At 37.7% G+C, this 27,627-nt stretch overlaps 1 protein-coding gene across 8 annotated transcripts in view; it reads right to left on the reverse strand.

Annotated features, from left to right (window-relative positions):
* The window catches only part of PLD1 (phospholipase D1), a 180,299-nt gene that overhangs the window by 94,194 nt on the left and 58,478 nt on the right, over positions 1-27,627 (reverse strand). For all 8 annotated transcript variants that reach the window (XM_019735181.2, XM_074327913.1, XM_074327908.1 and 5 more), the window contains exons 2-8: positions 19,512-19,702; positions 19,123-19,250; positions 15,106-15,251; positions 14,782-14,887; positions 13,409-13,474; positions 1,645-1,703; positions 263-355 (exon numbers count right to left, since the gene is read on the reverse strand). In XM_019735181.2, coding sequence (XP_019590740.2) covers positions 263-355; positions 1,645-1,703; positions 13,409-13,474; positions 14,782-14,887; positions 15,106-15,251; positions 19,123-19,250; positions 19,512-19,671 — 758 coding nt within the window. In that variant the 5' untranslated portion in view covers positions 19,672-19,702. The remainder of the gene's footprint in view (positions 1-262; positions 356-1,644; positions 1,704-13,408; positions 13,475-14,781; positions 14,888-15,105; positions 15,252-19,122; positions 19,251-19,511; positions 19,703-27,627) is intronic.

Raw genomic sequence — 27,627 nt, forward strand, 5'->3', positions numbered from 1 at the left:
CTTGGCTGACCCATTTTTGAGTCCCATGGCCCACTGGGTTTTCATGTATCTAATACAATTTGCATACTCTGCATACAAGTCCAAGTGTGAGAAGACTGTTTAAATGGATGCTGAAACTTGGAACTTAAAATAATTTAAGATTTTCTCTGCTATGACTTTCAAAGAACATAGCATTGATTCTTAATTTAATTTAAAATTAGCATGTAAAAACTCCCCGAATATCCAGTTTATTAAACAAAAACACAAAACTCCTAAGTCCTACCTTTTTGACCACCGGTAGCAGGCTCTTCCCTGACCACAGCAATTCAAGCCTGGTATCCTGTGTCCCCCAGATCTTTTCATTATCATGCCTTCTCTGAAAGAGACATCAAATTAACCCATCATTTTCAATCTGCAACTCACTCTTACCTGATACAGCCTTCTAACTTGAGACTAAATAAACTGTTTCATTCTCACATGACTTTCCTTCCTACTGTTTCCTTCTTTACCCTCAAACAGCCCAGTACCATATTTGCTAGGCTGAGTACTCCAGCAGCTAAACTTTGAAGCACTCTGGTCAAATGTAGCCCTGTTGGCAATGGGGGCAGCAAAATTCTATTATGCATACTGCAGGACCTTATGCATCCTGGCTTCTGGTTACAAATGCAGAGCATTCCCTCGTCACTGAAAACAGCCTAAAAAAGACCCCATACAATGCCTGCATGGAGATGGTTCAGCTGCTCTTGAGACCATGAGACCACAGGAGGGCTCCCCCAGGATCCCAAACCATTTCTGTATCCCTTCACCTACAATTCTAGGACCAAGCCATGTCAAAGAAAGTAAAGCAAAGCTACTAGCTTTGGAAAGGGAAAGATCTTGATTTTGAAAGATGTGAAAAGAAATAACAATAATAATGGCTAAACAAAAGAAGTATTTTAAAACAACTACTAACAATGATCTTTACTAAAAATGTTAAGCTCTTTATAATATCAGGCTGTCATATTTTGAAGGAAAATAATCACTAAGTATATTTCAATCATGTTGCATAACATACATTTTACAGTTATTACTTTTAGTTAGGAAAATGAGTGATAAACAGCTAACTTTTATAAGTGATTAGAAGGGATCCTGCATGTTTGATTTTTTTAATTGAAATATAATGACATATAATTATATGTCATTATATTAGTTTCATGTATACAACATATTGATTTGATATTTGTATATAAAGCGAAACAATAACCATAATAAGTCTAGTTAACATCCATTGTGACACAGTTACAATTTTGTTTTCTTGTGATGAGAACTTTTAGGATCTACTCTCTTAGCAACTTTCAAATATACAATATAATATGTTTGATTTTTAATGCATGTTCCCGAACATCATATTTACTACCTGTATTAAACATTCCAACTGTAGGGTTAGAGGAAACCGGTTCTGTAAGCACATAAGAAAGAGAGTGGAACAGTTGCTACCATTGTTTAATGTAGCAAGATACTTTGTTTTGTATAAACAGATCCCCTCAGTTACTCTGACTCTGTTGGGGAGAAAAGAAGCTAGCAGTAAAACCAGGTGATTTCCATCATCATGGCATGACGGTAAATCAAATGTAAATGCGTATTAATTTTCACACTTCTCTTTAAAGATCCAACACTGGAACTTACATGCCCTTTGGTCCCAAATCATGGATGAAAGACAGCTGGCTTATAGCAAGGAATTCTGTCTGAAAAGAAGCCAAAAATCCATACTTTAAAAAGTCAGAAAAAAAAGAGAAATTCATGCATTCAAAAAAATCACTTAATTAGGCATTGCTATGTGCAAACACATCTGGGGTATCCTATAGACTATACAAATCAATAACAATGGTATTGCCCCGAAAGAGTAGAGATTAGAAGTATATCATTAAAACACAACTGAGAAAGTGATGTGTGCTCTAAGATGGACAGACAAAACGCAGAAGATCGTGGAGAAACAATTTACTCCCCAATTGCAATGGTGTTTGTTTTTGTTGTTGGGGAAAGGGAATTGTGTGGCTTGATGTACATACAAATAATAAAAGATTATGTGAAGAAAGTGATGTGGTTGCCAGGTTTGGAAGACAGACTAGACTTGGTATGTGGCAATGGGAGATGAAGGAGACACAGAACAGGAAAGGTCATTGGATGTATAGTTGGACTAGAGTGAGTCAGATGAAGGAGAGTAACAGAAAATTAAACGGCAAAGTAGGCTGAGGGGAGAGTGGGGAAGGCTTTGAACATCAGGTGTAGCAGAATATTCTAATACAAACATATTAAATTAAAATTAAATTAAATTACATGTAAGTAAAATATAAAAATTATATTCTTAGTGAGTATAAAGAGAATTTTTGGTCCAGCATTACTGTATAAATTATGAGAAGATTAGAAACTATAAATATTGTAACAACATCAATAGCTAACATTTACTGAATGTTTAGTATCTGATGACCCCGTACTAAGCATTTTTCATGCATTGTTTCAAACCTCTCAGAAATAGGTGCTGTTTTTCACACTATAGAGAAGAAGAAACCAAGGTTTAGAGCAGGGGTAGGGCAAACTTTCTCTGCAAAGAGACAGTAAATATTTTCTCTGCAAAGAGACAGTAAGTATTTTAGGCTTTGTGAAACAGATAAACTACTGAAGCAAGAAAGCAGCCATAGATAATACATAAATGAATAGGCTTGGTTATAATCTATTAAAACTTTTTTATGCATACTAAAATATGAATTGAATGTAATTTTTATGTCTTGAAATATTATTCTTCTTTTGATTTTTTTCAATATTTAAAAATGGAAAAACTATTCTCATCTCACAGACCATACAAAAATAGGCAGTGGGCTAGATTTGGTCTGTGAGCCATTGGTTCCCAGTCTCTGGTTTAGAAAAGTTAAGTAAATTGTCCAAGATCACAAAATTAGCAAGGGGTAGATTCAGAATCAGGCCAGACCAGTCAGTATTCTCAAAACTAAGCTGCAAAACTAAAAAGTCATTCAACATTTATCTTCCTCAAATTGAGCGACTTTATTCTATTTAGATGAGCGCGAGATGAAAACATGGAGGCACAAAGGGGAAAACCAATGACAAACCTAAAGTAATTCTTAGCATACGCAGTTTTACCTCCTGTACTCCTTGAAACATCTATAGTTAGATATTATTTTCCTCCCAATTTACAGAATTTTCTTTGAAAGCAGCCACAGTAAGTCCAGATCTGCCTATGGTTTTAGACCATGTCAATAACAACCTTACTAGAAAAATCAAAGATAGAACGTATATGCTCCTGGCATCAGGAAGCAGAGAGGAAACCAGACATGGAAAACACTCCACATCAATAAAGTTCTGTGGGAAGAACCATAACAGTTACATGGGAGAGTAGTTAGAGAGACAGGACCACTTCCTAGCTGATAGGATATCTCAAAGGAAATAGTATTGGATCTAAGCTTGTAAATGAGATTTATAAAACGAAACAACAGTATTCCTTGAAGCTTTTTCTATATGACTGGAAATACCTAATGTTAACCTTGTAAGAAAAAATTACAAATCTCTCAGTGCTGTCAATCCTTGTGAAGTCCAATTAAATGCTTGCATGTCTTTTCTTTGGGTTATTTGAGGAAGTATTTAAAATTTAAAAAGACTTAAACACCCCAAACCAAATATATTTTCACATTGAATTTTTTATAAAGATTTTAAAACTCAAGGTCTTTACATTTCATTTCTTATATAAAATATGGTAATTCAGTACTATGCATCTTGTAAATCTGATTTGTGGAAATGCTTTTTAATGGGAAAATGTAGGAACACATATTAGAAGTGACACTGCAGACTTTGAGCCACAGAATACAAAATCTTTTAAAATCCTAAGCCACAGCTCTCATTTTATCTCTAGGGAGCAGAGAGAAAATGTCAATCCTAGTTTACACTGGAAGAAACTACCACAGAGGTGTGACCAATTTATGCAAAGTCACAGAACCGTTGAATGGAAGACTAGGAAATGATAAGCTAATATCAAAGAAACCACTTATCTAATACCTGGATATTTTCTTATTCAAATAGCTCTTATCATCAAATAGTTGACAACAAATATCCTTTACAACAATTTAGAAATTGTAACTTGAGAACATCATAACAAAATTTCATAACAAAGCATAAAGAATTTCATCTAAATTAAGTATACATTAGCAATGCAGAAATTTTGTTTTTTTTTGTTTTTGTTTTTTTAATTAAATTTATTGGGGTGACAATTGTTAGTAAAATTACATAGATTTCAGGTGTACAATTCTGTAGTACATCATCTATAAATCCCATTGTGTGTTCATCACCCAGAGTCAGTTCTTCCATCACCATATATTCGATCCCCCTTACCCTCACCTCCCCCCCCACCCCCCTTACCCTCTGGCAACCACTAAACTATTGTCCGTGTCTATGAGTTTCTGTTTCTCATTTGTTTGTCTTGTTCTTTTGTTGTTTTTGGTTTATATACCACATATCAGTGAAATCACATGGTTCTCTGCTTTTCTGTCTGACTTGTTTCGCTCAGCATTACTCTCTCAAGATCCATCCATGTTGTCACAAATGTTCCTATATCATCTTTTCTCACTGCCGAATAGTATTCCATTGTGTATATGTACCACAACTTCTTTATCCATTCATCTATCGAAGGACATTTTGGTTGTTTCCATGTCTTGGCCACCGTAAACAAAGCTGCAATGAACATTGGAGCACACATGTCTTTATCTCTAAATGTTTTCAGATTTTTTGGGTAGATACCCAGGAGAGGGATTGCTGGGTCATACGGCAATTCTATTCGTAATTCTTTGAGGAACCTCCACACTGCCTTCCATAACGGCTGCACCAGAAATTTTAAAGTTGTACATTAACATAAAATTTTAAATTACCCTACCAGTTTAGTAAAGTTTGACTAAAGAGAGATTTCAAGAAAGAACTATCCCTATTATAGAGAAAAAGAAAAATCTCTGGCAATAAATATTCTAATACTGAAATATCCATATTAGATTGAAAGTAAATGTGGCAAGGTCAGTTTAGAAGCAAACCTAAATAATAAAATTTGAAATTAAACAAGATTCTGCTGTCCAAATATTTCAGTGTATCTTTAGTATTAAGAATTCCATTCTCCATTTTGGGCAGGTGATTTTCAGGAATAAGAATTTAATGATTATGTCATAAAAATGGTGGCGTGAGGTGAGACCCTTGCAATCTTCCCTGGAATTTACAACAAATTGAACAACTATAACTCCACAAAGTACTCACTGCACAGCAGACAGACAAGACTAAGAGCCTCACTACTGAAATCATCTAAAGGTGGGCAAATTGCATGGGCAGGGAGGAGGGAAGGGAGAAGTGCAGAGAGGGAGCCACGTGGGCGCAGGACGCAGACCTAGCTCAGTGCGCCGAGCTCGCTGCTTCCCGGAACTACTGCAGCTGCAGGAGAGGGAAGAACTCGGACTGCTAGGGCTCCGCTTATGGCCCACAGGGCTGAGGGGACAGCATATAACACGGGTGAATCCAATGCTCACGGCAGAGACCTCGGAGCAAAGACTGAGGGAAGAAGGCTGAAAATGGCAGTTTAAGTCCTCACTGCCTAGCAGAGAATGGAAGTATTAGGCACTGAGACTAGCTGCTCCCTTCCTACCCTCCCAGAGCTCACCCTACCCCCACCTGCTCAGTGCTAGAAGCAGAACAGTAGCAGTGTCAGATCAAAAGAACAGAATATTTGCAGTTCTGAGAACTGTGGTCCACAGGCATGGACTCGCACCCCAACTAGTTCTGGCAAAGGGGAGGGAGCTATGGAAGCAGGACTGGCTGTGGTGGTGGTCACAGCCATTGCTCTGGGCCACTTTTCACAACCCACCCAGCCCCTGTCCCCACCTATCTGGGCGGATCCCTGCAGGAGTACACAGAGCTGCTGAAACACATGGGCTCTGAATCTGGGGCAGGAAGAGCTTTGAAACCTCAGAAGCTCTTCACATCCCTCCATGGAGGTGGCACCTTATGACACAGGAGAACTGTTCACAGAGGAGAAGCGCATCTTCCAGGGAATCCGCCCACAGTGCAGAGAAAATATAACACTACAGTGTGAGAGAGAATAAAAGGTTGCAGTCAGAGAGAGAATAAAACATTCTACCAATACCTACTAGAAAACAAAAGAAAGACCTCTGTCTATCAACCTGTTGCAGAAACCACTCCTGCAGATGTCTAAGAAGAGAAATAATAAATCATCAATTGCCATGAATAACTAAGGTAACAAGACAGCTCAAGAAGAAAATGAAAGGTCTCCAGAAAATGAACTTAAACACATGGAAATATGTGACTTAAATGACAGAGAATTCCAGATTGCAGTTCTTAAGAAACTCGATGAGATGCAAGAAAACACAGACAGGCAGTTTAATGAACTCAGAAACACAATCAAAGAACAAAATGAACATTTTACCAAAGAGATTGAAATTTGAAAAAGGAACCAAATAGAATTTCTGGAGATTGAAAACTCAGTAAAAGAAATGAAGAATGAAATAGCCAGCTTAGGTAGTAGAGTTGACCAGATGGAGGAAAGAATCAGTGACATCGAAGATAAAAATCTGGAAATGACATGGATGGAAGAAGAAAGAGACTTGAGACTTAAAAGAAAGGAAAGAACTACAAGAACTGTCTGATTTCATCAGAAAGAACAATATAAGAATAATGAGCATATCAGAAGGAGAAGAAAGAGAGAAGGGAACAGAGAGTATATTCAAGCAAATTGTCGATGAGAACTTCCTAATCTTGTGGAAAGAAATGGATCCTCGAATCTAAGAAGCAAATAAAACACATAATTACCTCAGCCCCAATAGGCCTTCTCCAAGGCACATTGTATTCAAGCTGTCAAAAATTAACGACAAAAAAGAATCCTCAAGGCAGCGAAAGAAAAGAAGACGGTAACCTACAAAGGAAAGCCCATTAGATTATCATCAGATTTTCCAGCAGAAACTCTACAAGCCAGGAGGGAGTGGAATCAAATATTCAAACCATTGAAAGACAGAAATTATGAGCCAAGACTAATATATCCAGCAAAGATACCCTTTAGATATGGAGGAGGAATAAGGACCTTTCCAGACATACAGAAGCTGAGGGAATTTTCTAACACATGACCTGCATTACAAGAAATACTAAAGGAGACTATTCGACCAGAATAGGGATAATATGTGACAACCAAAATATAAAAGGCCTGAACCTGAATATGGGAATGGAGAAAGTAAGCATGCTGAGGAAAATGGTATACTCTAAATATGAAACTTTCTTTTACGTAAACTTAATTGTAATGACTCAAAAAAAAAAAAAAAAAAAATCCAGAACTGAAATATATAACATAATAAAAGAAGAAATAGAAGGAGAAATCATAGAATATCACCAGACAGAAATAATAGACAACAACAAAAAGGCAAAGAAACAATGGAGACACAGTCTAACCAGAAAACCAAAGATAGAATAATAGGAAATCCTCACATATCAATAATCACCCTAAATGTAAATGGACTGAACTTACCAATAAAAAGGCATCGAGTAGCAGACTGGATAAAAAAACTAAGCCCAATTATATGCTGCCTCCAAGAGATACACCTCAGCTACAAGAACAAACATAGACTCAAAGTGAAAGGGTGGAAATTGACACTCCAAGCAAACGGTATTCAGAGAAAATCAGGCATAGCCATACTGATATCAGATGAAACAGAGTTCAGGATAAAAAAAGGTAACAAGAGACAAAGATGGACATTTCATAATGATAAAGGGGACTATACAACAAGAAGACATAACAGTCATCAATATTTATGCCCCCAATTAGGGAGCACCAAAATATACCAAGCAACTACTAACAGAACTAAAGGGAGAAATTGAACAAAACACAATTATAGTAAGGGACCTAAATACATCATTGACAACTATGGATAGATCATCTAAACAGAAAATAAATAAAGAAATAGCAGCCCTAAATGACACATTAGATGAAATGGACATAATTGACATTTATAGAGCACTTCACCCTAAAACATCAGACTATACATTTTTTTCTAGTGTACATGGAACATTCTCAAGAATAGACCATATATTGGGACATAAAACTAGCCTCAGCAAATTTAAGAAGATTGAAATCATACCAAGCATATTCTCTGATTACAAGACTTTGAAATTGGAGATCAACTGCAAAAAGAAAGCAGGAAAAAACACAAATATGTGAAACTTAAACAACATGCTTTTAAAGAATGACTGGGTCAAAGAAGAAATAAGGGGAGAGATCAAAACATACATAGAAACAAATGAGAATGAAAATACATCCTACCAAAATTTTGGGATGCAGCGAAAGCAGTTTTAAGAGGGAAATTTATATCAATACAGGCCTATCTCAAGAAACAAGAAAAATCCCAAATAAATTACCTCATGTTACACCTTAAAGAACTAGAAAAAGAAGAACAAATCAAACCCAAGGTCAGCAGAAGAAAGGAAATAATAAAAATCAGAGCAGAACTAAATGAAATAGAGAACAAAAAAAACAATAGGAAAAATTAATGTGACAAAGAGCTGATTCTTTGAAAAGATTAATAAAATTGACAAACCCTTGGCTAGACTCACTAAGAGAAAAAGAGAAAAGACACTAATAAACAAAATCAGAATTGAAAAAGGGGAATTTATCATGGATGCCACAGAAATACAAAGGATCATCCAAGAATACTATGAAGGACTATATGCCACCAAATTCAATAACCTAGAAGAAATGGACAAGTTCTTAGAAACATATAGCCTTCCTAGGCTGAATCATGAAGAATTGGAAAATCTAAATGGACCGATCACCAGTAAGTAAATTGAATCAGTCATCCGAAACTTTCCCAAAAGCAAAAGTCCGGGACCAGATGGCTTCACTAGTGAATTCTACCAAACCTTCAAAGAGGATCTAATACCTGTTCTACTCAAACTGTTTCAAAAAATTGAAGAAGAGACAATATTCCCTACCTCATTTTATGAGGCCAACATTACCCTGATACCAAAACCTGGTAAGGATAACACAAAAAAAGAAACCTACAGACCAATATCTCTGATGAATACAGATGCAAAAATCCTAAACAAAAGGATAGCAAATCGAATGCAACAATGCATTAAAAAGATTATTCATCACGACTAAGTGGGGTTCATCCCAGGGGCACAAGGACGGTTCAACATACACAAATCCATCAATGTGATACATCACATAAACAAAATAAAGGACAAAAATCATATGATTACATTAATTGATGCAGAAAAAGCATTTGACAAGATACAACATCCATTTATGATTAAAACACTTAATAAAATAGGTATAAAAGGAAAATGCCTTAACATAATAAAGGCCATATATGACAAAGCCTCAGCTAATCTCATAATTAACAGTGAAAAACTGAAGCCCTTTGCTCTACATTCAGGAACACGTCAGGGCTGTCACCTTTCACCTCTGTTTTCAACATAGTTTTGGAAGTCCTTGCCAGAGCAATCAGGCAAGACAAAGAAATAAAAGGCATCCCTTCTTTGCAGATCTTGGGATTATAATGCCAAACGAAATAAGTCAGACAGAAAAAGTAGAGAACCCTATGATTTCACTGATATGCGGTATATAAAATTGAAACAACAAAACAAGAACAAGACAAACAAATGAAAGAACAAAACTCATAGACACAGACAATAGTTTAGGGGTTCCCTGGGGGTATGGGAGGAGCAGGCTATAGAAGAGGGTAAATGGGGTCTAATATGTGGTGATGGAAAGAGAACTGACTCTGGGTGGTAAACACACAATGTGAGATATACATGATGTATTACAGAATTGTCCACCTGAAATCTATGTAACTTTACTAACAATTGTCACCTCAATAAACTGTAATTTACAAAAAAAAGAATTTAGTGATTACTTTAGACTGACAATATTCCATAGGGTTTATTAATCTCTTGAATAATGTACTAATGAGAACCCTTCCCCCACCCCCCGATGCCCCAAGGAACTTGTGAAAAGTACAATTATATGTTAAGGAAACAGGGAAGCAAAGGGTTCCTACTCCAAGGGACAAGCAAAAAACCCTAGAGGTAACAACAAGTCCTGGAAATTACTTGGCAATCGCATACACACCACTTCTCCCATCTTTGCATCAGAATAGAAGGGCATTGTTCAAAGGGCCCCTTTATTCTTGAGGTAGTAAAAATTCAAGCAAGTAGCCAAGTGGGAAAGTCTCAGAAGCAAGAAGACAAGAGGGTGGGGTTGGGCAGTGCCCTCGTAGAAAGGGTAAGAGGTGGGTTCAACCACTCCAGGAAAGGCTGCCTTCCAGGTAAAACAACACAGCTCCAGAGAAAACAGAAGACAGCTAATCTGTGGAGGAAACTGAGAGGCTGGACCAAGTCCTAGTCAATCATGAGAATGACATTTCCCTTAATTTATAGATGCTGCTGTTTAAATCAGTACAGCTTTGCTCTGAAAAGGAAACACCATGTTCATCTTTATTAATCTTTACCCACTCTTCCCCTCAAGCTAAATTTATTCATTTTATAAAGCAAGGGAGAGTTGAACGCAGTGTTACAGGTCTGTGGAATGTTATACTCAGATTACTTACCTCCAAGACGGTGATTTCAAGCTAATCACCATCTTGAAGATAAGGAATCTGAGTTACAGGAGTCAGATGATTGACTTTAAGTTGGCGATATTATCCTATCAGCGTGGGGCCCTTTTCTTGGAAATTACGCATTTTGTTCCATTTCTAGATTTTAATTTTTAGTCTGGGACAAAGTACACTTATTGTTTCTAATGAGTCCTCCTTTTAATTCCCTGGAAGATAAGCATTTTCCAGTTACTAAAGTGCCCAGCTAGTGGGTTTATAGTATAGCCAACATCGGTACCATTCAAAACATAAAAGGAATCCTATTTGAGATTTTACATGTCATTATACAATTGATTAAATATTTCTTTTTTAAAAAAAAAAACATATTTATTCCTTGAGAAGAGGTCAAATACATTTATCCCCATTTGACAAATGAATCAAGAAAACAGAATGAATTACCAATAATCTCTGAGGGAACTACCTGATTTAAATCCACTAAAACACTAGGATACTTTGTTTTTCAGAACCTCAAAGAGGAAAAAAGGAATAAAAACAAAGGAAGCTTTCATACTCCTGGAGAAAAAGGCAATTCCTACTCTAACCAATGACCATATAAAGGAAGGAAGAAAGAGCTGTCCCTATATAATTTCATTGATATTTTATTGAAATTAGGGACATGATCCTCTGTTATCCCTTGACCTATAAGCCATGAGCCTATTGGCCTAAGGAACCAAATTACTTTACAATAAGTTTAACCCTTATCAAAATATAAATTAATTATACGTGATTAGATAAAAATAACTTTTAATATGCTTTTTGCTGACAGGAGTTTTAATACTTTTCACAATTATCAAAAGAGACACATAGCCAACCTAATTTCATAAATATGAGGCAGAGGCCTATAAATCTAGTTTCTAGGCCAGATTACATTTAGTATGAAAGGAAAATGATGTTAGAGAATTAATATAGATCAAACTGTATCCTACACTTGAATCAGTTTGGAGAGTTCCGCTGTGGCGGGGATTTATTTAAGCAGCCATCAAAAATGATGATATATATTATATATATATATAACATATAACATATAATATATAATATATATTATATATTATAATTATAATATATATAATTATAATATATAAATATATAAATATATAATATATACTATTATGTATTATATATATTATATATATATTATATATACATATATTTTGTTTGTTTGTTTGTTTATTCAGTCAATTGTTATCAGGTTTTCCCTTTCAAAGGAAATGTTTAGAAGACATTCTGGAATTTCTAAATACAATATGAGTCAACTTTGGAAAGACTTTTATGATTGGAAAAGAAATTAAAATAAACATTTAAAAAATGTAAACATTCTTTAATCAACATTAGAATGTAAAATGTGATAATGTACGCAGAAAGAGAAGACTGAACTCAGCAAGTACTGTTCTAGAGCCAAAAGAAATAGCAAAAGTAAAGTCACGAGCAGGCAGAAAAATAAAACAAATGGAAAATTATTGTATAGTGGTCCTAGTAGAGATTTAAATAATTCCCTACTAAAGAAAACAGCATATCTGATTTCAGAGAACACAGCAGGAAGCATTTTTAGTAACAAGAGCAGTAATATCCTTATTTGCTTCTTTCTTTCAAAGTTGCATGCTCCTGAGTCCTAGAAGGGAAGAAATCCTACCCATCATCCTTCTCTTGAGATCCCCTGCTTAGACCCAAATATCTGTTTCCCCTGGGAAAAACTTCTCCAGGACTATGAAACCATAGAAGCTTCCTCAAGTCCATGGAACATCACAGGGCAAGCTGCTACAGAAGGTAGGCCATGGTCAGCCCCGGGGCATTTGTGTGTAGAGGGGTCCAGCTGGGTGCATGCCCCAGCCTGCAAATAATATGCTGGCAAGAAGGCCGTGAGTCACCAAAATACTCCAAAGAGTCATGGCACTTCTATTTCCTCTCCAAAATACACAGAGGGCTTCCCTCCGTTTACTGTATATATGATACCATTCTCTAAACTAGAGACCACATCATAACTGCACCTACTCTTAAGTTCTGCAGACACCATATACCTACCTTCAACCCACAGCAATACAGTTCACACAAACACAGACACAAAACAATCCAGTGCATTCTCAGTTACCTGGATCTGTAGATAACTGAAGGCTAACCCTTTCAAAACACCACACCTTCAAGGGCTTCAAAGGGAGCAGAGCTCACTGTTTTCTGACACTCTCTGCAAAGCCAGCTCCCTGCAGCTTGCTGCTCTGTGCCTCCCAGCTGCTTCTAAGCCCCACCACCTCATATTTCCCAAGAGTTTCTTCTCTCCCTAGCTTTTCCCATGTTTCTCAATTTCACATGAAAAGACAGGCCTTTTATAAGCATCACAAGCCTGTCAGGTGGCACTGCAGTACGCTCTGTATAATCTTTGGATATCCAACTCTGCTCAACTGTTTTCATCACTTCCTACTTAGTGTTTTCTCTTCGGGGTTAGAAATGCTTTGGGACATTATTCTGGAAGCCTAAAGAGAAAAGGAAGTTGATTTCTAGATAATCTAGCCTATGGCAGGATTTCAAGTTCATTTAAATCTATTGTTATAGACATATTAAGTTATACTTGATAGTTTTAAAATACCATCACCTAGATCCTTGCTGTCAAATAATTTTTGTATTCATTTTATTTATTTTAACGCAAGGAATAATGCCGAAGTAGACACAAGCACTTGTGTTAATAAAATTACCCAAAATTTAGCTGACGATTTATGATTTTATAAATTACTTCAAAATTTAAATAACTAAATAGTACTTACTGTTGCATGATAGTTTTTGTACATGGGCATTTTCAGTAACTTTGTCAAGTAATCTTCCAGTTGTTTCTGTAACGCAAATAATTTAGATAAGAGATATTATCACACTTACAGAAAAATGTAAGCTGTTAGTGATAATAATGTGATCATTGCTCCATCTTAACTTCTCTAAGTTACTCAGTGATTTATTAATATTATCCTTGGACAAGTAATACTGAATAGCATTAAGGAATTATTTCCATAGTTCCCTTGAACCATTATTTAAATCTCTTCTTGTTATTTAACTTTTCACATCCTTAGGTCTTTTATAAAGTGGACAACGTCCCAGCTATATATTCTTCTCATTTTCTATAGTAACTAGAACAAGACTTCCCCAAAGGAGGTTTTAAAGCATTTAATTTTACAAAAAAATCTTAATTTCCTCAATGCTAACACTGAATTTACTGGAAGATATACTGCAAATTTTTAACAGATTTTAAGGGATAAAAATAGGGAGGTTAAATAAAAAAGAAACTTTCTAGTAATTTGTCCCCTGATTTCAAATATGTTAAAATGGGAGGGGGTGGAAATGTCAACTATGTTGACTATGACACATGCTGAGGCACTAATTGTTAAAGCCACAGTTTATCATTTTCCACTGTACTTATATACATACACACAGTCACCCAAAACTATAATTTTATTTGTCTAGGTATCTTGGAAAATTTATATTTCAGATCCCTAAAAAGATTTTTTAAAAGATGGCAACTACAAAGGAGAACTCAAGCATCCCTCTTGGAACATAAAAGTTGCAAAATATGACAAACTAGAACGGACATTTACTTGTCAATTTTCTAGTTAAAAAAAACAATCAATCTTCTGTCCTACGTAGCACGGCATCACTGAAGCAGAGCGGGCGGCAGTGCCCCTCCTCCTGAGATTTCTGTCCTGCTGTAGTACATGTCTGTAACTCTGTCCTACTCTTCTCAGAGCCCAATTATTCCATCTATAGTTGGGGAATGAGATTTTACATCTATTTAGGACAAGCTACTGAAAATTCTGAAGCCAATGTATGGAAATATATGATTTTATATAAACCCTCCAAACCCTCGAGATGAAATCAATCTTGACTCACGAGGCGCTAACGAGGTTCCTGCTGATAGGACAGCTTCTTCATCACATCACTCCTAACACACACTCTTCCTCTCCTGGGAAAATGCATCCTCCTTAGGGTCAGAATGGCCAGGGAAGAAGAGGCTGCCTAACTCATTCCAGAGAAGCTAAACCAGCCTTGGTGATGGATCAGTGGATGAGAGCAGCTGCACCCCTCAGTAGACACCATGTTTCCCTAGCGCCACAAAATTATGTTCAGAACAACAGAACAGTGAAGGACTTACCCTTCTACCAAAGAAGTGTTCTTCTCTGATCATGTTTTCTGAGGTACGGGGCAAGCTTGGCATCTCTCGAGGCTCTTCTTTGACATTCTGTCTTCTAAATGTGTGTCTAAAACACGCACATACACACAATGCAAACATTATTAGAATACTCTTTGAGCCATGACTCTCATAATATCTTTCATGATACGGCTTATTGTTAGAACAGCCAATTTAATAGAAAACATCCACCAACAATGGACTAGTTAATCCGTGATATGAATAAAATACTCTTTCCACCCAACTTGGACACTGGGAGAACTTTATAGTTAATTCTGAAACAGTTACCTTCTGGTGGGAAGGGGGATTCGAATAAAGGCTTTGTATGTGAGGAGCTCTCTGTGAAATTCTTGAAAGTGCTTGAATTTCCTTTTAACTTGCCATTTAAATTCCCCATGTGTTAATTCAATAGTGTAAAGATTGATACTTCGAACCTACAGTGATAAAATAAAACTGGTTGGTATTTTAAATAACAACAAACATTCCAAAATCTCTCAATGAACAACAGCTAAGTAATAAATAATATGAACTTACCCTTAAATCTAGCCTACTTATTTTGTGAAAGTACTTAAGTAACATGTTTTCAAAAACAACTGATTACAGAATAATACTCTCTTAAATGTTCACCTTATAATATCCATAAGACAAACTCAGAATCATACCAAAGACAAACTCCCACAAATTCTATTTCTCCAAATACACACATACACACACACACACACACACACACACACACACATACACACACACCCCTGAAACAAGAAAGCAAGTAAAGGTGAGAATGAGTGAAGGCCCTAATTAGCCTTTAGGGGGTTGTCCAAAAGTATGACATAAGCAGTGAGCAGACAGTTGGAGGGGGTGAAAGGGAAGCTGGAGGACATGGGTTTCAGGAGCATCATCTTAGCCCACTTCTTGCCCTTCACAAATGACATTATGCCTTCTTCTGAAACGTACTGCAAGGTCCATCCTACTATAACATATCCCTGCCCTGATGCAACACCAGTGACCAAGAAAGGTACAGGATGATTAGAGAGAAAGGAGCAAAAGATTTTCCTACACATATTATAGTTTCCCCAGCAACTTAACTCAAATGAATCCAAATTAAAATTTGTATATTGTAATAACTATGTACAGTGTGAAACGGGTTATAGAAATATTGGGGTGATCCCGTTGTGAGGTATATAAATGTCTAATCACCATGTTGTTTTGTACACCTGAAACTAATATAATATTGTATGTCAACTGTAATTGAAAACTTTTTTAATTAAAAAAATATATATTTCTTATTAAAATGTAAATGTATTTTGGTGACTAGTGAATTATTTCAATCAGACGAGCTAACAGATCTGCGGGGTAGTAGTTTTGATATAGCAGAAGGTGTTAGGAGACAGAAGGATATTTATAAAGTACAGGAGATATTGAAGGAAGATCCCGTGGTGAGGGTGGGGGTGGGGAGGGGAGCTGGGGAGTGGGCACTCTGGGCCACCTAGAAGACACTGGCTCCTGCGGGCAGATTTAGGCACCAGAGGTTTTAGGGGTGGGAGAAAGTAAATGTCTCCTACTCTGCTAGTTTATTCAGGATCTGATATGAGCAACCCCATGGGTGATTCCTAGCCTACTGCCTGCCATTCAATATTGATGTTTGGCATACTGCAAAATTCTAAACTGTGACCACTCTGTGTAGATGTTGTATATAACACATGAGCACAAGAGTCAGTGTAACTGGTGCCCTTAGAGCTGGAACACAACCATATCACTGGTAAGTATTCCAATCTAGCACTTGCTTTGCCTCTAGTTAGGATCCGGAACAGTTACCACAACCAGAAGTTGAAGGAACCCAGTTCTGGTGTTCAGTATTATATGTTGCCTTTCACCATGGCTAGCATTACAGGTGTCATCCTGCATCATGTTTCACAGAAAAAGATGCAGGAAAACTGAGTGCCCAGAAACGGTATGGTCAAGTGAAAAATGCTCAATTTAAGATAAGCCAAATAAATAAGAAAAATTATATAATTTGTGCAAGCTGTCATATTTCCTAGGGCTGTATTTCCCAGTCTAAGAAAATGGAATACTTACCAAACATTGCAATGCCAATTTTATCCCTCACATATAAATCTGAAGTTTTGTACACTAAACTCCTTAGCAATTGTGAGGCAGTGTGGCACAAAGGAAACAGGCTGCTGCATCCTTTTTGAAGATTTTAAAGGTTTCAAACCCCTTGGTACAACCGACCAGCTGTGAAGCCCTGGCCAAGTGTCACTTCTGTCAGACAGAAGAATTGGAATTCTTGGGATCTGGAATAATTTGAGGCGTTTTAATAAACGGACTGCCTAAGAAGGTGTGATGGGGGTAAGAAAACCACAAAGAGAGGACAGTCACCTGGGACCTGTGCAGGCATCCCTAGTACTGAGGGACAAGTGGCAGGACCAGGAGCTGGAAGGGAAAAGAGACAGCCATGGGAAAAGGGCTGCTTTGGTGGGGAGAGGGGTACCTCTGGTCAAGGGATGCAGACGGCCTGGGTGACCCTAATCTCCCATCTGGCCTCCAGCATCTGAGCCCTACCAGAGGACAAGAGCCGGGTGGAGCCGGGGACGTGTAGGGGCTTCAGGAGGAGGTGGAAGATCTCCAGCCTGGGAGGGCAGGTGGTAACATCTGTCTCCTTGGGTTGTCAGGAGAGTGAACAGAGAAGTGCCTCGCCGTGAGCTGGCACATGGAATGTATTCAGTCATCAGGAAAAGGGTCAGTTTTATGCACCTGGAATCACATTCAAACTGCATGAATTTAGCTCATATTTCTTGGTAAAGGAAACACTATGTAGAATAAGGATGATCCTTAGCTTTCTCACACAGACTACGATTTAAAACAGAACTAAATCAAACTCACTTGACTACCAGAAGAGTATATGCAAAGAGAAGTCCGTGGTTTGATTGCTTGAATGTTTACATTCATGAACAACTTTAGGAGATAACTAAAAATAATAATACAGTGTATACTTGTATAATAAAATATATAATGTACTTGTTATAAATATAGTACTATGTATTATTATTATTATCAAATCCTCATAACAAATCTATAAGGTAGGTACTATTATACCCATAATTCAGATTAGGAAATGGAAAACAGAGAGGTTAAGGAACTTGAGGGAGATCACAAAGCAAAGACAGGAATCAAACTATGCAGTCTTGCTCTAGTGTCTGTGCATTAAACCCCCACAGGTTACCGCCTCTCAGTCTAAAAGCTGGTAGGCAAAATAAGAAGGCAAAGGACATCTCAGAGACATTTCTGGGTATTGGTGCTCAGTGGTGTACCAGAGGGATATGGGCCCAACTCATAGGAAGGGCCTAAAGGAAAGGTTGGATACCAACATGAGAGTAAAGTAGGAGTCAGGATATGCACAGGTGGGTTGGGAGAGAGAGCATGAGGCAAAGCCATCAGGACCCAGGCAGCTCGTGCCACCCTCCTGAAGACAAGGAGGAAGGGAAGGCAAAAGCTGCCCTGACAGAAAGGGTACACTATACTTTCCCTGAGACTGGAAACAATACGGACTTACTCTGGCGGCCAGCGCTTATTCTGAAGGGACAAAGGCCACCACCCTGCAGCAACATTCCCTATCCATCAGACTTGCCAACTGCAAAATCCAGGCAATAACAGACCAACGCTTCTCCTAGTCCAACCTATTTCAAAGAGTGCGGCTTTGCTTGATGAAGATGGTTTACTCCCAAGGCCATTTCAGCACTCAAAGGGAAAACACGTGGATGGGGCCTAAAGGACAGGTACTAGGAACAAATCAGAGAGGCGGAGTGTGCCAGCAGAGCTCTCTCAGCAGTGCTTTTGGGTAATGGCACTGGCTAATCCAGCATCCTGGCTTTTCTTCTTTCAAGAACCAAGAGGCATCATTATATTCTGATTAAACAAGCCTTAGGAAAGCTAAACTTTTCCTTGGCTTATATCTGGCATTCTAGGTGGAATGGAGTTCATATTGAACAGAAAACTGGGGAGAGAAGACGACTAGGAAAGGCACTTTGCAATTTATTAAACTTGCTTTAAAAAAAAAAAAAAAAAAAGCTATTAAAAAAAAAAAAAGCATTTTCCAGAATGGGAAAAGAGGCATATGAGAATAAAGACAAAGTGGAAAAGACATAAAACTTAGAGAGGCCATGAGGACTTGGAAGTGATAAACGAGAAAACAAACAAGAAGCTAAAAACATAGGCATAGCTAGGAGGAAGGAGACGGAAGTCAGTGTGTTAATACAGTGTGTTAATATATTAACTAATACAAGGTGAGTCCATAAACGTGCTGACCCTCGTTGTAGACGTAAAGCGCTCCACTTCCAGAACTTGGACTTTTATCGGGTAGCCAGAGAGGTACGTCTGTATATTAGGCTCCTTAAATCCTTGAGTCTTATAGATAGTAGAGAAAGGGATAGACACTAAAAAATAAATAAGTAAATAAAGTTATTGTACAAATACAATGATACTACAAGAATACATGACATCAGCATAACTTGCCTTTTCCAGGCATCTTTTTTACGAATCATAACGTGCAACAAGAAAACAGTTAATGAAACAGTCTCAGCCCAATGTTATGACATCAGCAAGGAAAATCAATCATTTGCTAGTTATGTCACATCTGAGCTCTGCCAAGCAACCCCGATAAACTCTCTCCTCCACGCTCAGACCATCAGTTTTACCTTCCTCTGTCTTGGGATCGCTGGGAGACACATCACAATCCAACTCCTCTCCCTCAAAGTGGAGCTCCCGCGTGTCCAGGTTTTCTATCAAATTACTCATGTCGGCAGCGATTTTCTGAAGCGCAGAGGTATTTGCACTTAGCTCACTTTTCAGTGACATGTTGGCTTCGGACAGTGTAAAAGCAAAGGGGCTGGGAAAGAAGACATGGGTTACGAGGGCTTATTATTTTGGTCAAATAAAACCCTGTTCTACAATGTGAATCCAGGCTTAAATACAGCAGATGGAAACAAGTCAACTAGCTCTATGCGAGCCCCAGTTACCTCAAACAACCTCTCCGTTTATTTCACTGTTTAACATTTAAAGGATTCCTAGATTGTCAATGAAATTGGAGTGAGATACGTAATCATAAACAAACAAGACAAAGAAACCCCACATTGAATAAACGTTAACATAGCTCTCATCCAATTTTATTAACTTGGATAAGTGAGGAGAGACTCAAGGGAGATTGGTTTGGGAATGGTTACTCAGAGAAAGGAATTGATTCTTAACTCTAATAAATATGTGGGAAGGAAAAATATATAAAATAAGCAACTTTAAATATTTTCTAAAGAAGATTTAGGTCATTTTACAATAATTTCAACATGCAGATTTAAAAATATTTTTATGACAGCATAACCTTTCTACATTTCCTCTGTAAGTGACATTGCAAACAAGGTGTACACTATCTTTTCAAGCTCAGCTTTTGGCCATGACTTTACAGGCGTTATAATGATATATTAATAATACGTGTCTTCAAAGGTAATTGATTACTATTCTGAAAGATACCAGAGGTGCTAAAATTATACTTCTCTCCTTTTTAAAGAAAACTGGCTCTATTTCATTCTGATATTTAATAACACAAGTCGTTGCACATCAGTACCCAGGGAAGAAGACTTCATATAGATTTTATTTTTCGTTTAAAATACTGAGATTTAAGCCCTGAGCACTGTCATCAGAGTTAGATGAAAAATCCGTATGGCCTAAAATAACCTCTCCATTACAACCAGGCCCTAAAACAGGAGGGCTTTCACACTAGTAACTCCTCCACACATGTTCATGTATTACTGCAAATCACAAACATTTCCCAGGCATCCACTATTCACTCACTGTGGGATGCAATGAGTGAATATGTAAAGATAATAAAGCTGGTCCTTGTGATTAAGGATCGCCTGATGTGGGTGAGGGAAACAAGCTACATAACGCCCAGTTCACCCCTGGCTCCCTCCAAGGTCTTGGCCTTCCTGAGAACGGCATGTGCTGAGTGGAAGACACTTAGCCGGGTTTTCTCCTGCAGGTGCTATCAAACAGCTGGGACGGCGGGGGCTCTGTGGGAAATGCTATGAGCCAGTTGAGGGCAAACTTGAGTAGCCCTTATTGTAACTCAACAAGCCTGGAAAACCTTCACTGCTGTGTCTCATATAAAGAGGTCTGGTGTGGACATTCAAAGATGGGGGTAGAAGAGGGTGGTTCTGGTTTGGCCAGATATATATGAATAACTAATATACATGAATAACTACGTGCTCTGTGAGCTATGCAATCAGTCATGTTTCTCCGTATGGGCTAAAAGGAAGCTTGGAGACAAATCTGTGGCCTACTATAAGCAGAATATAGGACTCTCCTTGCCTACCTACATCACTTCCCTTCAACTTTCTCTCCCACGTCTAATTTATATTGTAATAATAATCAACAGGTATTGATTGTTTAGTTTACTCGTGGCTTAGCGATACTCCTTTGCATACATTATTACATTTACAATCAATAATACATCTATGGAGGTTTGTCATTTCTACTTTGAAGATGGCAAGAGTTTGTCATCCCTTTTTTATAGATAAGGAAACGGAGGCATGGAGAGATCTAGGTTAACTTAACAAATACTTTGGACAATCTGACCAAGGTCACATAGCTAGTCAGTGATAGAGAAGGAATTTGAAACTGGATGTTTCTGACCCAAAAGCTGATGTTCTCAATCTTGGGTCTACATCTTACTGCATGTTTTTGTAGATATACATAAGTGCCCCTGGAATAGACGGCACTATTAGTAAAACAAGTGCTCTGGGGCAAGGAGCTGGCTCAAATGGAAAAAACAGGCAGTGAATTCCTCTTGGAGCTCAGCACTACAGGATAAAGCCATTTAAACTCTCAGGGTCTTGGTTTCGTCCTCTATAAATTAAGAAGGTTGAGCCATTTCATCTCTAGGGTCCCTGTAACACTAAAACTCTAACTATAGATAAAAGACACTGTAAATTGTTCAGCCTCCCCTTACAATGTAATTAATGTAACCCTTCTCCTATCCCCAAAAAATTACCCCAAGTAGTTTTCTTTCATATGAACATGAGATGCAGGTGGCAGAATGTTCTCTAATCTGGATAATTTAATCAAAGTCTGTTCGGCTCCATTGAGGAGCCATTGCCTCTGGTCACAATTAAAATATTTCCTTCCCTCTCAGTTCAACAAACACTCATTAGATGCCAACCATGAGCCAGGTTTTGCTTTATTTAAAATACAAGATAATGGGAAACTTTTAGAGGAAGAGAGACAAGGAAAAACAAGAAATAAGTTGCATCATATCATTGCTACTTGTGAATATGTAGTCTTTTGGTATCTTGTATTGAATAGACAGTTTTATGGTTAACTCCGACAGCTCTCTTAGCATAGCAAAGGAAAACAAGTGCTACTCCAAATGACTTTCCCTCTGGACAGAGTGTTAATGTTAAAAATGAATGTTAAACTTAAGATATACAGAGACCAGAGTAATCTATACACTCTAAGTGATTGGAATAAACAGTACAGAGTCACTGGATCAAGCTAAAATAAATACTTCATTTCAGACAGAGAGAAAAACATAAACATGTGAAAAACTTAAAGAGTGAGAAAAGAAACAAAGAAATGCTCTTATTTATCCTCAAGTGTTTACTACGTGTTAAGCACAATTTTAGCACATTTTATTTAATACTCACAGTGATCCCACCTGGTATTTACAATTATTCTGAAAGATTTAGTTAAGTAACTTGTCCAAGGTCACTTGACTTTTGTCAGTGTTGAGTTTACAAAGCAGATTTGTCTGGCTCTGAAATCTCATGAACTTGATCATAGAGATTCATAATTACTGATTTTATGTTATGGGCTTGAATATTTATAAATTAACCTTTTATATGAAGTTTAAATTCCGTAACAATAAAAGATGTTCTCTACTTTAGCAAATCACCATACCTTGGAAAAAATCCTAATAGCCCCCACAGTCATAATTATACTTATAGAAACAATATATCCCTATAGCCACCTAAATTTCTTCTTAGCCTTTTATTTCTATAGTTCATAATATTTTATAAGATCACATGGAATTTCAGAGGACCAAATGAGTTTCCAGATTTGTTCATGCTTTTGTGAAGACTTTACCATTTAATAATGGAAAATGAACCAAATTATTTGTCCTTCTCTGCCTTCACTGTGTCCCTGGTCACTCTGTGCTGACTGCTCAGCTAATGACTGTACTGCTGGTTTGACTATCAGGCTGTGAGGCCATCCATACTCCTATGTTGTCAAATCTTCATTAATTGGCCCATGTTTTCTTTCATTTAAGATAATCTATAATGGTGGGTGAGCAGCTGCCACAGTTACAGCCTATCTTAACCAGCAACAGCATAAAGGCTTCAGTGTTTACACTTGAGATAATGTAATTGATTTTGCTACCTCCTTATAAAATTATACTGCAAGATCATTATCTCTTTTGGTACCAAGTAGAGATGGTGCCCATGGAGCGATAACAGCAGCTGTGTTTTATTTCTGTTAGCATCTGTATTCAGGAAGTAAATAGGGTTTTTTTTTCTTTTTTCTGGTGTTGAATACTAGAATTAAAAATCTTTGTAGGGAACATTTAATTACCTCCAGTTATTCAGTGGTGAAATCAGAGAAATCTAGAGTTTTCTTCTGATTTTAATTTTCAAAATGACTGCGAAGTAGACCATCAAAGGGAGCAGACATTTTCCTTTCCAGCTAGAACATACATAAATATTGCCTTAGCCAAAATACAATAATAATATTATCAACTATAATGATTAATATTAAAATAAATATTAGCATTAGCTAATATTGCTTGAGTATGTATTATATACCAGGCACTACTCAAAAAGATTAATTGCATGATCTCATTGAATCCTCACAACCACCTTAGGAGTTGGGTCCCATTGTTACCTCCATTTTTACGATGAGAAGCTTAGAGAGGGTGGGCAACTTGCTTCTCAGCTGGGAAGTGATGGAGGTGGACCAGATCCCAGTTGATCTGACTTAAAAGTCCAGCTATTTAACCAGCCAGAAGTGGAACTGGGGGTGGCAGGAAGGATGGACACCAGGAGACTTTTACTCCTCACTTTACATACTCTTAAGAGTCAACAATAGAAAACGAACAACAATAACAAAAAAATTCAACATTCACTCTGGGAATATAACTGTGATTTACTTCTTGCTTCCCTTTCTAAAATAACATGTAAAATTCCTCTATATGTTTTCAATATGTTATTTGTGCTTACCGAGAGAAATAAAGGCAATGGATTTCTAAATCAAAAATCATATCTTAATGTATGAATGTGAAATGAATTATAATTAGATCATTTAAAACCAAACAGTCTGGGGATTTCCGGTTTTCCCATTTTTCATTATGATGAAATTAACTGGTGGATCCATACTACATAACTTCCCAAAACACACTATACAGCAATGATTTGTACAGAACTGATTTGATGCTCCCTGAAATACAGAAATCATAAATGTGGATTCAAGTTCTACACTCTGTCTCTAGTGACACAGTAAGCTTTGGACAAATATTTTTTGAGTTTAGCTGACTTTGAATAAAGTAAAGACATCATATTTTACATTCCAGATTATACCAGGGGTGCCAAATAAATATATGTAAGTGGACACTTTGGTCAACGTTGCTCAAGCAGTAGTTTGCAGTAATCAGAAGTGTCTGGACACTGATGGTAACCACTTTGAGCACCTCTTGTAATTGCAGAAGTCAGACTTGACTTGTATCCATCTTTTGTTATCAGTATATATTATTACAATTTCAACAGTTTTCCTTTCTTAAAATGTGTATACATTTTTTTGACACCCTCTGTATATTCTGAGAAACTAACACATTGAAAAAATGACTCGATGTTTACTTGGATCTTAGAATTTTTTAAGTAGAACATCAGTTCCACAAATATCAATGGAGGGCTTACTATGAGCCTTGGACAGATAATAAAATGGCAGTGGTGTAGGGGAAAGGTCAGATGACCCAGGTTCTTCTATCCTTATTATCAGAGTAACCTGGGCAACTAATAGCCTCCAGGGATTCAGCCTCTGCTCTATAAAATGGTAACAGCATAGACTTGCTATTACTTACATGGTTCCAAGAGTTAGAAGTTTGATTTCCAAACACAATCCTCCCTCTGAGCTTCACATCTAATCTGATTTTGAAGCCCCCTGAGCCCAGCAAACTCCTACTTACTTATCCTTCTTTCCTGGTTTCATATCAAAGCCTCCCTTTGGCATAACACTGATACTGCTTTTCTCCCGGAGTTGTCAAGACTGGAGATGATGGTGCTAAATAATCTGGACTCCCTGTGTCCACAGAACAGGAGTTGGAAACCATGTTCTCTCTTTTCCCTCGCTAAAAACAAAAATCTACAATTACATAAAGCAACTTTTAGCATGAAATCATTTCTCAGTTCTCATGATTTTCCCTAAATCCTTTGACCTCCTTGGTTGGCCACTGTTCTCTACCATGAGCTTTCTTAGTCATTTCCTTTGACATGTCCCAGAGTTAAATATTACCCTCTTTGCAATAGTAACCAGCTTCTTCTAGTTCATCTCAGTCGTAAGTCTGAATTTAAGCAGATGTTTTATTTCCAGAGGCAAATCCAAGTGTTAAGGGAAATTGATGTCTATTGCAAACATGGGAGGATAGGAAAATACTATCTGCTACTTACTGAGTGCCTACTCTGGGCCAGTCACTAAACGCACATTACATATATCACTTTTAATCCTCATGACAATCTCACTTAGAATCAAGGACATTGAGTCACAGCAGCTTCCTGAGGCTGCACAGTTGTGCGTAGTGGGGCTGGTCCCAGTGAGCTGGCCACCCCAGATGGCTCCAGTCTGCCTGCCTCCCTGGCCTCTACTACTGGTTCAATGGAGATCCCTGTCACTGCCACTCTCACTTCTTCTCCTAATACCATCCGCCATCTTGGCTTTTTCCTGGCTGAAGGCAGGGATTGGACAGCCTCTATAACACAGCCCAGCAGGAGCTACCATGGCTCTAGCACCCAGGCTCCACACACCTCTGGCCAGACCCACAGAGGCTCTGAGCGGCTCATCCTGAGGCTCTGAATTCAGAGGAAGTGCCAACCAGGGCCTGGAACCTGGCTTCCTCAGGAGTTCAGTGGGGGCGTGGGGAGTGAGGAGCATGGAGAACCAAGTCACACAACTTGTGAGAATAGCGGTGTTAAGAAGCTGGCAAATGTATGCCTCTCTCCTCTCCTGAGCATACTGGTACCATTCCACCCATCTGAAAGGTATCCTAAGTGACCAAACAACTGGCTGCTTTTGGGAAAGCTACGGACAGCCAGGTAATGCACCACCTTGCATGTGTCCCTCTCTTCTCTTCTTCCCTCACACTTGCTGCTCCCAGGAAAGACTACTTTAGCTCAGGCTCTATTATCCAGGAAACTTGGGCTAGGATAGTGCTAGAACCAGCAGAAACCACTGAACCATCCTGCCTCCTGCAGAAATCCATTTTGCGCTGAAGTTAATAGCAATGATAAAAAGTAAACTCACATAGCGTGCCAGACAGTGATTCAAGCATTGTGCATGCACTAACTCAATCCGCCCTCACAACAGCCCTATCAAGAGGGTACTATTCTTATCCCATTTTTATAGACAAGGAAACTGAGGACACAGACAGTAAGTGACTTGCTCAAAGTCACACAGCAACCTAATGGGAGCCCTATTTTTTGCCTTGACTAACTGGACAAAATCACTTTAGTGCTCAGGTACCTCATTTAAAAATTGAAATTAATAAGCAGTTATCTGTATTTATTAGTTTACAACAGATACATTATCATAAGAGAAACTCCTCTTTTAGCATCACTCAATGTCAGAGAAAAAGCAACACAATCTAAGCGCCTCCAACCAGGATGTAAAAGACCTAGCCCAAATGCCACAGGTCTTTAGGTGAAGATTCTGAACCAACACCTGAGTAAGATTTGTTCCTGCCTCTACGGATCACGATGCACACATAAATGTTTATCTTTGAGAGAAAACATGGGAGGGACCCTCTTGATTCCAAAGTTTGTTAATAAGTTTATTAGGTGGGATGAGTGAGAGACTTGTACAACCACTGGATTGACTTACATCATTAAGAATCTCAAAGGGAAAATTCTTCTTTATAAAAAGAAAGGTAATTTTTTTAAAAAGGTAATTAATATTGCTGAGAACTATGGTCAGACTTCTAAAAATAAGATCCTTCTGTTCAATGAATACACCCTACACCCTTTTTTAGTGCCAAGAAAAGAATATGCATGCACTGTGATCAGTCTTTAGAAGAAGGTAACTGCACATGAATTGATAAGAACACACTTTATTCTGGTTGACAAAGTATGCTAAGTAAACTGATATAAATATTCTCACTAAGGGAAACTTAGACTACCAATGATTCAATGGGTGAACAATATATGAACAAAACAAATATTTTTTCCAGGATAGAGTTAATCTCTATTAAAATGACTTTAAGAAAATAGTTCTTGGGGCGACCGGTTAGCTCAGTTGGTTAGAGCATGATGCTCATAGCACCAAGGTTGCCAGTTCGATTCTAGCATGGGCCACTATGAGCTGCACTGTCCACAACTAGATTGAAAACAACGACTTGACCTAGAGCTGATAGGGCCTGGAAAAACACACTTCAAATAAATAAATGTTTAAAAAAATTTTTTTAAAAAGAAAATAGTTCTTTCACTGGCTCTGAAAATTCAAGATCTTTTTTATTGAGCACAATGTTGCTTTTGATAAACATACATGTTGATCACAAAGTTATAG

The sequence above is a fragment of the Rhinolophus sinicus genome, linkage group LG01 (assembly GCF_036562045.2).
Source record: "Rhinolophus sinicus isolate RSC01 linkage group LG01, ASM3656204v1, whole genome shotgun sequence".
NCBI lineage: Eukaryota > Metazoa > Chordata > Mammalia > Chiroptera > Rhinolophidae > Rhinolophus > Rhinolophus sinicus.